This window comes from Cherax quadricarinatus, chromosome 12 (assembly GCF_038502225.1).
Source record: "Cherax quadricarinatus isolate ZL_2023a chromosome 12, ASM3850222v1, whole genome shotgun sequence".
Classification (NCBI taxonomy): domain Eukaryota; kingdom Metazoa; phylum Arthropoda; class Malacostraca; order Decapoda; family Parastacidae; genus Cherax; species Cherax quadricarinatus.
In genome coordinates, this window is record NC_091303.1 from 45,071,650 (window position 1) to 45,089,245 (window position 17,596).

A 17,596-nucleotide genomic window follows, 5' to 3' on the forward strand; every position below is an offset into this window, starting at 1 on the left:
CAGAGTACAATAAAGTGGAAATACGAAAGGGTGTACAAATTTGTGGAACTATTAAAAGAATTTATTAACACATCATCTGTTTCCTACCAAGGCAGGGTGGCCTGAAAAAGAAAAACTTTCATCATCATTCACTTCATCACTGTCTTGCCAGAGGCATGCTTACACTACAGTTAAAAGTGCAACAGTAACACCCCTTCTTAAGAGTGCCGGCACTGTACTTCCCATCTCCAGGTATCAAGTCCGGTCTGCCGGTTTCCATGAATCCCTTCATGAATGTTACCTTGCTTACAGTCCAACAGCATGTCAAGTCCTAAAAACCATTTGTCTCCATTTGCTCCTACTTAACATGGCTCATGCACTGTGGAGACCTTTTCTCCAGGGAGGAGGGGTATTAGCTGTCTTCAGTCCTTTTCAGCCCCTTTCAGCCCTGAGGGACGACCCTCTCAGGAAGGGTAGATGTCATCTAGCTTCTGATCAACAGTTTAATTTGTAACACAGGTTTATACCCAGGTGCCAAGTAAGTCACATCACAGCTGACCAGTGTCGTAACCAGCGTGGGTTAACAAGAGTAATTTCTCTCAAACCTTAGCAGGAAAACTAAGGAAAACTCTGCACCCACTTCACTTACAAGTTACTACTATCATAAACTTTCGTCTATGCCCAGACAACGAGAAATCAAGCAACTTGTATTGCTTCCAGTTGCAGTTTGGAAAGAAATGGAAAATGCTGCAATCAACAGATCCTTTGTAGCTAGAGATGCCCAGGGCAGCCGCGGCTGAAGTGGGGCAGCAGTGTTGAGATTGCTTTATGTACTGGTGGAGCAAGGACTCGTGCTTCATGATATAAGAGCAGACAAAGACATAGTGAATTGCGCATTGCTGTGCTTCAATGACAATCTCAACATTTGCAGTAGAACAATTACAAAGAAGTGTGCTTAGCTTCCTGTAGTGACATTACTGTGAATTTAAAAGGATTGAAAGACAGTATAGTGTACCGTGTATTGAGAAGACAACAGTGCCCCATAAAACACTTGTGCTTCAGTCAAGACAACGATATTGGGTTACATCCCTGCCACAAGCCAGAGAACAAACAGGTCTGATACAATACCCGGGTAAGTTTAGTAAGTGATGAAGCTGGTTAGGTTGGTCGAACAGCAGATAGCTAGTTCATGGCTTATTGGTCTTTACCATATAAACCCGTGATAAATGGGCCATCGAGCCCAAAATCGTAAGAGTAGTATCAGCACTCAGTTACTGAAATGTGCTGAAATAATGCCTCTTCGGGGTAGTTGTGTACTTACCATTATTTCTTTCACACACCACTAAGGAGTGCATTTGGCAGTTTCTCAAGACAATGACTTCAGGGATGGCTGCAAAAACATGAACTGTCATTCAAGCTAAGCACCTACACAATCCTTATCTTAAATGATTAAGCTTGCTTCATTTCCCTACAAGTTGGTCCTTCAAACTGGATAGAGGCCACATAGTGGTCTAAAAACTTGTAATACAGTGCACAAGTAATTGCAAGCCAAAGGTCCTTCGAAAAATCTGTAAAAACTAGAGTTGTTACAAAATATATGAGTACCTGCATTTAATGAAAGAGATGGTGAGCTAGAGGCAGATGCCACTAGCTATAGAAAACAGGAGGTGCTCACTCACCCAGAGTCACCCATCACCCAACAGAAAATGGGGTACGACTCGCCCGTTCTCCCAACTCACTGCATGGAGTGACTCTCCACACTCATGAGCTTACTCAGGGACTACGGTCAGCTTGTCTGAATGTGTATATCTCCAGTGTTATAGTGTGTGGAAACTTATTCGGTCCTAAAAAATTCCACAGGGCAGATATGTCATACGAAGATCCCAACATGTCACGGATGGTACGATGGTACGGCTGAGTTGGGGGGCCCTTATATCCACCCAAAACACACACATACATCTGGATTGGCGAAGGTGGTTGGAAGGTACATTTTAATTGATAGATTTACCCTTCAAGGAAGAGGTAGGTAGTTTATACTGTTAGTGAACTAATATTAGGACTATTGGGGCAACTGTAGATAATAATAATGTAGACCTAAGACCTTAATGTAGGTAGTAATAAACTGGTAATATAGGCAGACCCTAGGTTTTATTAGCTAGGGAGAACTGGCAGCCCAAGTTTGAACACAGAGGCATGGGGTTTTGAGACTGCAGTGCCTCCTTCTTTGTCGAAACTCCGAATGAGACACACTGCCAGGAACATCAGAGCAGTGCCCCACATGTCTACACATACTAGGCCCTGGGGAAATCTGGTGGAGGCACCTCGAAGTACCGTAGATGACCTCCTCCATCAGGCCCATACAGTAAGACAAGACCTCCCTTTCTTTCTCGGTATTCTGGCCAGTTTCTGGGGGAAATTGCGAGTGAGTTGAACTGTGGGTCTTTGTACAACTGGACGGCCAATGACCAGCATGTACTGTACCAGCATCTCCTCATTGTTAAGCTTAGAGGCTGATGTCACTTCCTGTACTAGGGGATACACACCCCCTTGGAAACAGGAATTTCTGAGGTGCAGGCAGGTCACTAATACCGACTGAATATTGCAGGTATTAAGGCTCCCGGTTGCATGTGGTTCTGAGGGGAAGTCCAGAGGGGCTAAAGCTTAGGGAGGTTGAAGAACGGGATATATTCTCCAACACTAAGTAAGTTAGTCCTTTATTCGAGCATGCAGGCGAGATTTCTTGCAACATCAGTCATTTATGGAAATCTGTCCTATAAGCCACTTTTGAGGCTGAGGTACCAGCCTCAGGGCTCGGTGTCAACAGAGCTTGCTAGGGTAGACAACTCACATGGAGGCAGTCCAGACAAATGTCCACAAGTGGTCCTTCTAACCATGATGTGGAATAGCTAGGTTAAGTTAACATAACTAGGCCACAATTAGGAACCAGAGATCAACAAAATTAGGTTAAGTTAGCACACCTAGGCCCAGAGACTTACATAGAGGCTAGGCCAAGCTGACCATACACAGAAGTTATTATTTACAGTAATTTACAGGCAGGCCAGGTAGGCTAGAGAAGCTTGTGAATTTAATTATTTACAGTGATTACAGGTAAACCAGGATAGGAGACTTGTATGTTAGTTACTTACAGTGGATTTGCAAGGTAGCCACAGTTGGGCTAGGCTTGTGCAATATTTACAACAGTTATAGTAGCTAGGGCAGATTTAACCTAGTTATTATTTACAGTGAATTCTGTAGCCAGGTTTAGGTTATAGCACACTAGTTAGGTTAGGATTTACCTTATCCAACCAACCACACTAGACTGACTAAGCCGGTCACAGTTAGGCCAAGCTGTTTACACACATTATTTATTTACTGTTTCACAAGTTGAATTGTTGAATTTATTTGTGCTAATCTAAAGCGGTCTATGGGAGCCTATAAGGGACGCCTAAATAAAGCACGTGAGGAGTGCTGTATGGCCAGGCAAGATCAGGATGTAGACTGTGAGGAACTAGAGAGTTGTCTGAAACCTTTGGAGGAAAGGCTGGAGGCCTTTGAGAAATAATTTATCCTTTATGAGACAGAGGCCTATGCTGCAGGTGAGTCTGATGATACAGTCAAGGTAGCTCGGAAGGAATATGATGAACGAAGGGCAGAGTGTAAAGCAGAGATGAAACTCTGCAGACAGTTAATAAAGACTTTGAAGGCCGGTATGGCAGGGGCAGCAAATATTTCAGGGAGCACGAACAGCCACACTCCAGTTAATATATTGCCTAGATTGCCCCAATTGAATCTACCAATGTTTGACGGAACCTTAACAGAGTACATTGCCTTCTGGGATCAGTTCAAAGCCCAGATAAATGACAGAGACGCTTTGTCAGATGCCGTCAAATTACAGTATTTACGTTCACAGTTTGGTCCAGCATTACCAAACCACTGACACTAATTACCAACATACCAAGGACCAATTAAAGGACATGTTTGGCAACACTGAATAGATAAAGGTGGCTATACTTTATCGATTGTTGGATCTAGAGGTTTGCCGACATGACCGTCAGAGCCTAGAGAAGTTCCGAATCGAAGTCATGAGTTTGACAAATAGTTTTAAAGATTTACATGATTGGGATAAGTCAGAATGGTTCATCAGTCAGGTGATACAGAAGAAACTAGCTGGCAGTACAGTACATGAGTTACACTTAAAATATCGGACAAACCGGTTCATGATACAACAGATTGTTGAGGGGTTGGGAGATCTCGTTTCTCATTTGAGTACAGGTGAGAGAGAAGAGTCACCACCATCACCACATAAAAACACAGACAGTTACTCAAAGATCTCGAGAGATCAGTCTAAAGCTCATACGACTAACGTTGGAGTGTACTATGGTAAAGAAGTGTCTAAGGCAAGAACCTCTATGCAGAACCTCAGAGGCACTCATGCCAGAATATGCGTGTTCTGCGAAGGTGAATGCACTAGCACGAGTTGCTCTGAGTATACAACACTGAGCAGTAGGTAACGGAGACTAAAGGAGTTGAGATTCTGCTTCAAATGTTGTGGGGAACACTTTGCCAGAGACTCTGATGCTCAGCTCAGTGAGTGTCGAGGCTGTTGCAGAGGTAAGCACCATACTGCACTATGTCCCAATAATTTAAAGGAACCCCAGGCTAGTAGGGATATCTCTCAGGTAGAGATAGAAAGTGAGTCCGAGCCTGAAATGGTAGCCAACGTGATTAGTGGGAGTGAAGTCTCTAATCCGAGTGAGAATTACAGAGGTGCTGCCCTACCTACAGTCATGGCAGAGGTTGTGAACAGGCACAGGTCCGAAACAACCCGATTATTCTTATCAAGGATACTTGTGCTCCAGCACAGGTATCCTTGATAACAAAGAAGTTGGTGGCCAAATTAAAGTTGAAGACCATCAGAAAGGTTAGTATGACATTGGGAGGGGCTATAAGTCAGGTCCCACCCAAATCTTATGACGTGGTGGATGTCACAGCCAAATTAGGTGGACATCACAGAGACATTACAGCCTTGGTGGTAGAGACGTTACCTACAGCAATTACAGTGAGAGGTCTTGCTGCAGCAGCCAAGCGATTGAAAGACCTTGGCATGAAGCTGGCAGATCAGGGAATTACCACTGACACAGAAATGTAGGTATCCTGTGGGAGCCAATCAGATAGATGACTTCCTGTCTACATGACGGACTTTTAGGGAAGGAATTGGTTTATACAGATCCCCAGTAGGATACATCATAGGTGGCAGGATTCCACCTGAATTCCCTGCCATGCCAGAGAGGGAAGAAGGTGTCCCCATGATAGGTGGGGGAGTAGTGATAATGAGTATCAGTATACACGATGAACCGCCAGGTAAGCTGAACCAGGTAGGGAGTGACGAACACTCAGCCACCTTGGGAAAACGCTTTTATGAGGTATGTAAAGAGGGAGATATATTGTCATTAAATCCAGGGAACCTTGTATCAGTGGGAGGAAAGGCTACCAGGGCATGTGGGATACTGGATGGGAAAGTACGGAGCCGCTCAGTCAAGGCTAGACATACAAAGAATGTTAAAGTTAAAGGAAAGGGTCCTAAGGCCACTGGAACCAACAAATTTACACCAACAGAGGTCCATGCGGCGAGAACTGGACAGTTGAAGTTAGATCAGAGTCTGCTTGATGAGAGTGACTGGATGGCACTCATGCCCAGGGACTGCCGTGGGGGCTTGCGGAAGGTGAACTTGATGTAGACTTATCGCCTACCTTCGCTGGCAGGAGTATGTGGAAACTTATTTGGTCCTAAAAAGTTCCACAGGGCAGATACATCATATTAAGATCCCAACATGTCACGGATGGTACGGCTGAGTTGGGGGCCCCTTATATCCACCCAAAACACACACATACACCCGGGTTGGCGAAGGCAATAGGCTGGTAATATAGGCAGACCCTAGGTTATGTTAGCTAGGGAGAACTGGCAGCCCAAGTTTGAACATTGAGGCACGAGGTTTTGAGACCACAGTGCCTCCTTCTTTCTCGAAACTCCGAACGAGGCACACTGTCGGGAACATCAGGGTGGTGCCCCACATGTCTACACATACTAGGCCCTGGGGAAATCTGGTGGAGGCACCTCGAAGTACCATAGATGACCTCCTCTGTCAGGCCTGTACAGTAAGACAAGACCTCCCTTTCTTAGTATTCTGGCCAGTTTCTGGGGAAAATTACGAGTGAGTTGAACTGTGGGTCTTTGTGCAGCCGGACGGTCAATGACCAGTATGTACCATACCGGCATCTCCTCGTTGTTAAGCTTAGAAGCTAGTGTCACTTCCTGCATAGTTGTACTAGGGGATACACACCCCCTTGGAAACAGGAATTTCTGAGGTGCAGGCAGGTCACTAATACCGACTGAATATTGCAGGAATTAAGGCTCCCGGTTGCACGTGGTTCTGAGGGGAAGTCCAGAGGGGCTAAAGCTTAGGGAGGTTGAAGACCGGGATATATTCTCCAACACTAAGTAAGTTAGTCCTTTATTCATGCATGCAGGCGAGATTTCTTGCAACATCAGTCATTTATGGAAATCTGTCCTATAAGCCACTTGTGAGGCTGAGGTACCAGCCTCAGGGCTCGGTGTCAACAGAGCTTGCTAGGGTTGACAACTCACATGGAGGCAGTCCAGACAAATTTCCAAATAGTGTTTATAGACATAAATGCTCTTGTGTACGAATGGTATATAATACCGACAAGATGAGAGTAAGACACATGTGCAACATCTGGGTATCTTTATTGTAGACGTTTCGCCATCCAGTGGCTTTATCAATACAAATTCTAGGACATAACTTGAAGACAGTAGAACTATGTACAGAAGATGAGGTAATCAGTCCCTCAACCTAGGAGTAGGTGCGAACAGCACCATAGTCGTGGAGATTCTGAAGCAGAAGAAAGAATCCTGGTGCTTATATAGTAACGTCAGGTGAAGCAGACGAGGGCAAATTCACTGGTAGGCGGGATTCCCCAGTGGAAGTAGGTCCTTCCCAAAGAGATGGGTTAGTTGTAGTAGTCGTGAAGGTTATGTACATGTCCTCAGAATTAATATTCCATGATGTTGCAGTGTCTGACAAGTTGTGTACGAATGGTATATAATACCGACAAGATGAGAGTAAGACACATGTGCAACATCTGGGTATCTTTATTGTAGACGTTTCGCCATCCAGTGGCTTTATCAATACAAATTCTAGGACATAACTTGAAGACAGTAGAACTATGTACAGAAGATGAGGTAATCAGTCCCTCAACCTAGGAGTAGGTGCGAACAGCACCATAGTCGTGGAGATTCTGAAGCAGAAGAAAGAATCCTGGCACTTATATAGTAACGTCAGGTGAAGCAGACGAGGGCAAATTCACTGGTAGGCGGGATTCCCCAGTGGAAGTAGGTCCTTCCCAAAGAGATGGGTTAGTTGTAGTAGTCGTGAAGGTTATGTACATGTCCTCAGAATTAAGATTCCATGATGTTGCAGTGTCTGACAAGTTGTGTACGAATGGTATATAATACCGACAAGATGAGAGTAAGACACATGTGCAACATCTGGGTATCTTTATTGTAGACGTTTCGCCATCCAGTGGCTTTATCAATACAAATTCTAGGACATAACTTGAAGACAGTAGAACTATGTACAGAAGATGAGGTAATCAGTCCCTCAACCTAGGAGTAAGTGCGAACAGCACCATAGTCGTGGAGATTCTGAAGCAGAAGAAAGAATCCTGGCGCTTATATAGTAACGTCAGGTGAAGCAGACGAGGGCAAATTCACTGGTAGGCGGGATTCCCCAGTGGAAGTAGGTCCTTCCCAAAGAGATGGGTTAGTTGTAGTAGTCGTGAAGGTTATGTACATGTCCTCAGAATTAAGATTCCATGATGTTGCAGTGTCTGACAAGTTGTGTACGAATGGTATATAATACCGACAAGATGAGAGTAAGACACATGTGCAACATCTGGGTATCTTTATTGTAGACGTTTCGCCATCCAGTGGCTTTATCAATACAAATTCTAGGACATAACTTGAAGACAGTAGAACTATGTACAGAAGATGAGGTAATCAGTCCCTCAACCTAGGAGTAGGTGCGAACAGCACCATAGTCGTGGAGATTCTGAAGCAGAAGAAAGAATCCTGGCGCTTATATAGTAACGTCAGGTGAAGCAGACGAGGGCAAATTCACTGGTAGGCGGGATTCCCCAGTGGAAGTAGGTCCTTCCCAAAGAGATGGGTTAGTTGTAGTAGTCGTGAAGGTTATGTACATGTCCTCAGAATTAATATTCCATGATGTTGCAGTGTCTGACACTTGTCTGACACTTGTCAGACACTGCAACATCATGGAATATTAATTCTGAGGACATGTACATAACCTTCACGACTACTACAACTAACCCATCTCTTTGGGAAGGACCTACTTCCACTGGGGAATCCCGCCTACCAGTGAATTTGCCCTCGTCTGCTTCACCTGACGTTACTATATAAGCGCCAGGATTCTTTCTTCTGCTTCAGAATCTCCACGACTATGGTGCTGTTCGCACCTACTCCTAGGTTGAGGGACTGATTACCTCATCTTCTGTACATAGTTCTACTGTCTTCAAGTTATGTCCTAGAATTTGTATTGATAAAGCCACTGGATGGCGAAACGTCTACAATAAAGATACCCAGATGTTGCACATGTGTCTTACTCTCATCTTGTCGGTATTATATACCATTCGTACACAACTTGTCAGACACTGCAACATCATGGAATATTAATTCTGAGGACATGTACATAACCTTCACGACTACTACAACTAACCCATCTCTTTGGGAAGGACCTACTTCCACTGGGGAATCCCGCCTACCAGTGAATTTGCCCTCGTCTGCTTCACCTGACGTTACTATATAAGCGCCAGGATTCTTTCTTCTGCTTCAGAATCTCCACGACTATGGTGCTGTTCGCACCTACTCCTAGGTTGAGGGACTGATTACCTCATCTTCTGTACATAGTTCTACTGTCTTCAAGTTATGTCCTAGAATTTGTATTGATAAAGCCACTGGATGGCGAAACGTCTACAATAAAGATACCCAGATGTTGCACATGTGTCTTACTCTCATAAATGCTCTTATATTAAAGGAAATTTATATTAAGTTTAAGCTTTCATATATTAACAGTGATATTTTTGTATATGTAAAAGAAATATACAGTGTATGTGATGTATGTGTAATGTGTGGCATCATTAAAAAAGTCGACTCAGCATTAGGGTTCGGCCAGTGTACCATGTACATCGGTCACTGATCCTGCAGTCGCTGGGTCCAGTAGTGATGCTTATGTGAGCATAACAAACACAGCTGCTCACTGCAGTGAAGTTTTTAAACACTTTAAGTGTGGTGCTAGGAATTATCCAGTAAAATGGCGTCATTAGAAACTCAATTTAAATCTTTGCAGATGAAAATTACACAATTAGAAAATCTAATTTCAGTCTGAGTAGGGTTAACCCAAGATGCAAACAATGATTTTGACGATCCATAAGCAAAACTGGAACTACTTACTCAGTGTCTGGAAATCATTAATTCAGATTATGCGAAATATAAAAGTGAATTCCAAGCATCAAATCCATTTGAGGATGACATTAAAAATTTTTTGGGTACTTATAGTGATCAACAATTAAGGTGGACAGGAGCACAGTCTACCTGCCACAAAATTCTGTCACAAAGAACTAATGTAAATAGTGGTCAAACACCTGTTACACCTGCCACACATGGCATGCCACTAACTAGCCTACCTACATTGCCATTACCTTCTTTGAAGGCCATAACTATGAAGAGTTTGTTAGTGGGTTTTAGTCCCTAGTAAATTCACGTACTAATATAGATGAGATTGCTAAGCTCAATTATCTAAGATGTATTGTTAAAGGAGAACCTTTTGAACTGAGTAAGTCATTTCCGGTGGTCAAAGGCAATTATCATCTAGCTTTATGTGTCTTGTCAGACAATTATTTTGATGCTGACAAAGCCATCGTTAAACATGCAATCACAATCTCAAGCTTGAAGCCACCTAGACATTGTTTTTTTCAGATTTACAGACATTTAGGATCAGATTAGACAATAGTCTCAGATATCTAGAGATTAAATATGACCTAAATCAATATGACTGGTTTATCAGTGGTACTGTACAGAATAAGCTGTCACCACAAACTATTGAACGATTAAATATTATGTTCAACAAATGCTATTTCACTTGTGAGGAAATTAGCAAAGGTTTACAAGCAACTGTTTCTTGCATGCAAGCAACGAGACAGGATAAATCCACAAATCCTACTGTGGATACTAAACCTTCAACTCAGTATAAAAAGACTAAACCTACTCCCACTAAATCACAGAATGGGAAATCCACATATAGGCACTTATCAAGCTGTGAATACAACAGACAGTGAACAGACTGTCACACATAAACGTATTTCAAAATGTGTACTTTGTGATGGAACACATTGGGCACAGTACTGTAGTCAATATACAACAATGGAGGCACAAAAATAACGTGCTCAACAGCTGAAACGGTGCACTAAGTGTTTAGGTGAGTACAAGGGAGGACAATGCTTACTGAAGAAGTGTTTTAAATGCAATTATGCCCGTGAACTTGTGCTGAACAATAGACGACTTCCACAGAAACAGGAAGTCCACAAACAACAGCATTAAATGTTAAAGATAAGTTTAAAGCGACTGCTCTCCCAATAGCTCGAGTTGAGTTATCCAATAAATTACACAAAACCAATGTGCTAACACTATTTAATTAAGGCTCACAAAGATCCTTCATAAGAAGAACAGTGTTGCAGAAACTGAACAAACAAACCCATGCCAAGATACAGTTAGATATAGCTGATTTTTTCCAAAGTTCTGGTAAACAGACATTTGACCTAGCCAGAATCACTGTTGGTCTAGGAAACAGGAAAAAGACAGTAGAAACTGTGGTAGTAGATGATTTGCCTAAGTCTGTGCAGATCCAGGGATTAAAAGAAACAGTTGCAGCATTGAAAGAAGCGAAGGTCAAGTTAGCCTGTCCTGACATACAGACGGACATAATTAGTCGAAATTATTTAATCATTGGAAGTGATTATTATCACTGCATTGTGTAAAATACAGTAAGTAAACATGATGTTCACTTGCTGAAAACAGTTGGAGGTATGTGGTTCAATTCCCTCTCAAAGTGGGAAAGAAGCTGATATTGATTCAGTGGAAAATGTACTAGTTATGAGAATAACCGCTGATCATGTACCACAGCAAAAATTATCATTACTGGAAGAAATGAATGAACCAGTTGATAAGTTGTGGGATTTAGATACGATAGGTATTGATGCAAATAAACTAAACCCACAAGAGTCTCAGACTTATAACCAATATTTGGACACTGTCAAATATAAAGATGGACAGTATTGGGTTAGGTTACCATGGAAATTAAATCCACCACATTTGCCTAGCAGTTATCGCATGGCTTTCGGACAAAAGAAAGAACAAATACATGAGCTCAGGAAGAATCCAGAGCTACTGACTGTCTATGATAATATCATACAAGAACAGTTGGACAATAAATTCATTGAGGAAGTAGTCGAAGATAAGTTGAAGACAGAAGTTCATTATCTCCTGCACCATGGAGTCAGAAAAGATTCTGAAATCACTCCACTACGTGTTGTATACAATCGCAGCGCACGTGCAAATGAAGATGTAGCAAGTCTTTATGATTGTCTGATGACCGGACCCTCAATGACTTAGAAGCTTGGAGACGTGGTTATAAAATTTCACACAATTTCATGTGCCTACACGGCTGATATTTCCAAGGCTTTCTTAAGAGCTGGACTACAAAAAATAGATGAAGATTATGCTCGATTGTTGTGGCCTGAAAATTCACATGATCCTCAAAGTCCTGTGAAAACATATCGTTTTAAGTCAGTTTTATTTGGTGCAACATCCTCTCCATTCTTGCTAGAAGCTACTCTAAATACACATTTGAAGAAATCTGAAAGTCCCTTCAGAGAAACCTTAAATAAAGCTTTTATGTGGACAATCTTCAAGGTACTGTAAATAAAGAGGAGGATTTGAAATCCTTATACAGAGAAGCTAACAAAGAGATGAAAGAAGAAAATATGCCTCTAAGGATGTGGAATACTAATTCAAAGCAATTAAGAGAACTTATCAAAGAAGATTTCCCTGAAGCTGAAATTTCTGATTGCAACAATATGCTGGGACTTAATTGGAACACACTGGAAGACACTTTGAGTCCCAAAAGGATAACAACAAATCATACAGTACACTCACCAAACATAGTTTACTGTCAAAGGTATCACAATGTTTTGATCCTCTAAGACTCGTCTCGCCAATTACCATAAAAGGTAAATGCTTGTGCAAGACGTATGGAAGTTAAAAATAGGTTGGGATGAGAACTTGCCTCTAGAAGGAAGTACACTAATTACTTCAAAGGCCAGGGTAGCACCCTTGAAGGTCAGAACAGTACCACAACTAGAACTGACAGCACTCTATGTAGGTACAAAATTAGCTGTCTATCTCAACAAAGTACTTGATCATATCACTATTGAAAAAAACCGTGATCTGGAGTGATAATGAAGCAGTTCTCCAGTGGTTAAGAAATAATAAGAGTAAGTTGGTCTATGTACAGAATAGAGTAGCAGAAATAAGAGAGATGCGGAGAGACTCTCTTTCTCCACGTCTCTACCCAAGAGAATCCAGCTGACATGTTGTCACGTGGTGTCAAACTCAAGAAATTTGTGGATAATAAATTATGGCTCCAAGGACCGAACTGGCTCTCTAATGAAAATAACTGGCCTCAGCAAAATGCTCCCACTATGCCAGAAGAAACAGTCTGCTTGAACACAGCAGAAACAATTTGTTTAAATACAATAGACACGCTAGAGATAGTCATTGCTGGATCTAAATACTCATATTTGGGTAAAAATCTTAAGAGTTACATCTCTTGTCTTTAAATTCATTCAAGGGATAAAACCTGATTATGAATTACCTGAACCCATTAAATACTGGGTGAAACAAATACAGAAAGATGTCTTCGCTACAGAGTATAAATTTCTGGAAACACAGGAAAGAAAAGAAAACTAGTATGATTAATTCTTTAGGACTTTATATCGACTCAGAAAACATTATAAGATGTCGAGGAAGAATTCATAATTCTTCACTACCTGAATAAGCCATACATCCAATATTGATCCCTAAGAATTATCGGCTAACAAGCCTGATTGTTAAAAACGCCCACAGTAACGTGTTACATGGTGGGGTAGCTGACACACACTTTGTCATATACGACAATCCTACTGGATACCTCAAGGTAGACAAAGTGTGAAAAAACAAATGAAGGACTGTATTACTTGTCGTCACTACGATATGCGAGTATGTCAGTATCCAGGTCCACCTCCATATCCCTATGAAAGAGTTTGTCATATCACTCCATTTGAGGTGACAGGTGTAGATTACACTGGAACAATAATTTTAACTAAAACAGTTGACAAAGTTCCCATCAAGGTGTACATCTGTTTGTTCACTTGTGCTACGACTAGAGCAGTACATCTAGAAGTAGCCACTGACATGTCTGCTGAAACCTTTATCAAATTATTCAGAAGGTTTGCAGCCAGAAGGGCATGTCCCAGACTGATGATTTCAGACAATGCTGCTTATACTCAAATAACCCGCACATAAAAGACAGAAGCTTACGACGACGTTTCGGTCCGACTTGGACCATTGACAAAGTCACACTAACAGAGAAGGAGCAGGACGGCTATATATAGGCAGGAAGAGGTGGAGGTAGTAGTAGTGGTAGTAGTAGTAGTAGTAGTAGTACAAGAATTGTATATAATACCGACAGGATGAAATGACACACGCACAACACCCGGGCATCCCCACCGTACACGTGTACGGTGGGGATGCCCGGGTGTTGTTAGTGTGACTTTGTCAATGGTCCAAGTCGGACCGAAACGTCGTCGTAAGCTTCTGTCTTTTATGTGCGGGTTATTTGAGTATCGTTCCAGTCACGGTATTGTGCCTTTTTGTTATTTATTAATGCTGCTTATATAAGAATGATCTTTGATCAGCCAAAGGTACAACAGATGCTGAATCAACGAAGTTGTCATTGCAGACACATTCCTCCTAAAGCTGCATGGCACGGTGGATTTTATGAAAGAATGATAGGCATCGTAAAACGTTTAAGGAAGACTCTTCATTTTCAGCGAGTCGACTTAGAAGAATTTCATACAGTCGTGACTAAAATAGAAAACAGTCAACAAGAGACCTCTAACTTATGTTACCAATGATCTGGACAATTTAAAAGTGTTAAGTCCATCTCATTTACTCCATGGCAGAAGGCTCGAACCTGTTCCTCCCTTGAATGATAAAGAAATCATAGAGGATCCTACTTACTTCGAAGCTGAGCAACTCACACGAAATAAATTCAAACACCTTAATAAAGTGATTGAACATTGGGAGAAAATTTGGCGAGAAGACTATTTCACCTCACTTCTATGGAGCTGGTGTTCCTGAAAATCATGCGTCCTTAAGACCTGGTGACATATTGATTGTTGACAATGATGATCTGAGGTCTCAGTGGCCTCTTGGAAAAATTGTGACCATACATCCTGATGCAAATGGGATCATCAGGATAGTTGATGTTTTGAGCAAAGGTGTGGTAAGTGGACATTACATAAATTAGTGCAGTTAGAATTACAGAGTGTTGAAAACAAACTTAGTGATTCTCCAGAAACCGCATAGACTAAAGCTGTTCAGAAAAGACAATCAGCAGTAGTGGCGAGTGAGAAATTAATGCTAAGAGATGAATAGTTCACCTACGGTGAACTTCTGCCCCCCCAGTGTGGAGAAAGTTTCTCCGGGGAGGGGTTATCGGCCCCCTTCAGCCCCTTCAACCGAGAGACGACCCTCTCAGGAAGGACAGATGTCATCTAGCTTCTGATCAACAGTTTAATTTGTAACACAGGTTTGTATCCAGGTGCAAAGTAAGTCACATCACAGCTGACCTGTATTGCAACAAGCGTGGGTTAACAAGAGTAATTTCTCTCAAACCTTAGCAGGAAAACTAAGGAAAACTCTGCACCCACTTCACTTACAAGTTACTACTATCATAAACTTTCGTCTATGCCCAGACAACGAGAAATCAAGTATCTTGTATTGCTTCCTGTTGAAGTTTGGAAAGGAAGGGAAAATGCTGCAATCAGCAGATCCTTTGTAGTTAGAGATGCCCAGGGCAGCTGCGGCTGAAGTGGGGCAGCAGTGTTGAGATTGCTTTATGTACTGGTGCAGCAAGGACTCGTGCTTCATGATATAAGAGCAGACAAAGACATAGTGAATTGTGTGTTGCTGTGCCTCAATGACAACCTCAACATTCACAGTAGAACAATTACAGAGAAGTGTGCTTATCTTCCTGTAGTGACATAACTGTGAATTTAAAAGGATTGAAAAACAGTATAGTGTACTATGTATTGGGAAGAAAACAGTGCACTGTAGAACTCTCCTGCTTCAGTAAAGACAACAATATCAGGTTACATCCCTGCCACAAGCCAGGAAACATACAGGTCTGATACAATACTCAGGTAAGTTTAGTAAGTGATGAAGCTGGTTAGGTTGGCTGCACAGCAGATAGCTAGTTCATGGCTTATTGGTCTTTACCATATTAACCCGTGATAAATGGGCCATCGAGCCCAAAACCGTAAGTGTAGCATCAGCACTTGGTTACTGAGATATGCATAAATAATGTTCCTTTAGGGTAATTGTGAACTTGCTCTTATTTCTTTCACACATCCCTAGGGAATGGATTTGACAGTTTCTCAAGACAATGACTTCAGGGATGGCTGTGAAGACGTGAATTGTCATTCAAGGTAAGTACCTATACAGTCGTTATCTTAATTGGTTTAGCCTGCTTCCATTTCCCTACATGCATGCTTGATGGAAGTCCAAGCCCCTTGCCCACTAAACCTTCTTTACCCCCTCCCTCCACCCTTTCCTAGGCCAACCTCTACCCCGCCATTCCTCCACTACAGATTTATGCACTCTCGACGTCATTCTACTTTATTCCATTCTCTCTACATGACCAAACCATCTCAATAACCCTGTCCTCAGCCCTCTAAATAATAGTTTTGGTAATCCCGCACCTCCTCCTAATCTCAAAACTACAGATTCTCTGCATTATATTCACACCACACATTGCCCTCAGACATGACATCTCCACTGCCTCCAGCCTTCTCCTTGTTGCAACATTCACCACTCATGCCTCACACCCATACAAGAGCATTGGTATAACTATACTCTCATACATTTCCCTCTCTGGTTATGTCATAGAGGTCTTCACAGAGGTGACTATACATTTACAACTTGTTCTCAGGAAAATTCGAAACTTTACATTTTACAGAATGTGTTTGTTTCTGGGCTCACACTCGTTTTAACTTAATAACTTGAAACGTGCAGTTTTATCGCAATTAGAGGAAAAATATTTTCATGGTTTTAGCTGGTCTATGGGACGTGAAAATAAGGATGTGTCGTCACAATAAGGTTAGGCAGTGATAATAAGAAAAGGCAGTGACAATAAGGAAGGGAAGTGATAATAAGGGAGGTGACAATAAGGAAGGGCAATAACAGTAAGGGATGTGACAATAAAGTTAGGCATTAGAGCACATCTTGCTTCTCCCTACAACCTTCTCACAGGGGCAACTTTACCTTGTGCCACAATACTTACTAGTCAGCATACTTTTCCAGTCCCAGCTGCTGGCTCAGCACGTCCACCCGATGGAGCATAAATGCTGCCGAGGCGAAGAGCATGAGTAGGAGGAGAGTAGAGATGATAAGCAGGAGAGAGGTCCTGGGCAGGGACCAAAGCTCCTTGATGCCCTCACCCACCAGTTTGACGGGCACGCGCCCCATTCTGAAGCACGCTGTGGAAGACGCTACAGCTGATGACATATTACGGTGAAGAGACTCTTTCCAGAGCTTGTTGAGAGAAATGTTAATATGAAAGTGGAATAAATCAAAGTTCACAGTTTTGTGAAATATTGGGTAGAAAAAATGACAACCAGGAAAAGGATATTTATGGTAGGTATTCTAGGGTGTGATATTTATGGTAGGTATTCCAGGTTGTGGAATTATGGTAGGTATGGAAAATTTTATAGGGTGATTACCTTTATGTACCTCAACATTACATGCTTAAAAGTAAACTCATTGGGAGACAACCATATTGTTTACCGTAGTCACCCCGTGTAGACATGTGAGAAAACTTAACCACCCCTGGTCATGGCAAGTGGTTCCTTATCCATATCTATCCGAGACCAGTATGGATTGGATAGCACCCACAAGTACGGTGCTACTAATTAATTGTGGACTGTATAGATTATATTAGTTTAACTGAATGAAGGGGGGTGGGGTAGGTTACACATGGATATATCCATCAAGGAAAACACTTGTACATAATCTCACCACTTACCAGATATTCTCTGGTGGTCACTTGATGTAGCTGGATCACCCATAACCTATCCAATTACAACATACCTAACTGGCCAGTATTAGTCTGCTATAACTAGAAGGGTTACTTAACTGTGGGTGATT

The 17,596-nt window shown here is 42.0% G+C and overlaps 1 protein-coding gene across 1 annotated transcript in view; it reads right to left on the reverse strand.

The window, feature by feature from the left end:
• The window catches only part of LOC128686674 (uncharacterized), a 445,607-nt gene that overhangs the window by 9,740 nt on the left and 418,271 nt on the right, over window positions 1–17,596 (reverse strand). The window contains exon 7 of the mRNA XM_053773696.2: window positions 16,734–16,929. Within this exon, the coding sequence (XP_053629671.2) occupies window positions 16,734–16,929 (196 nt within the window). The remainder of the gene's footprint in view (window positions 1–16,733; window positions 16,930–17,596) is intronic.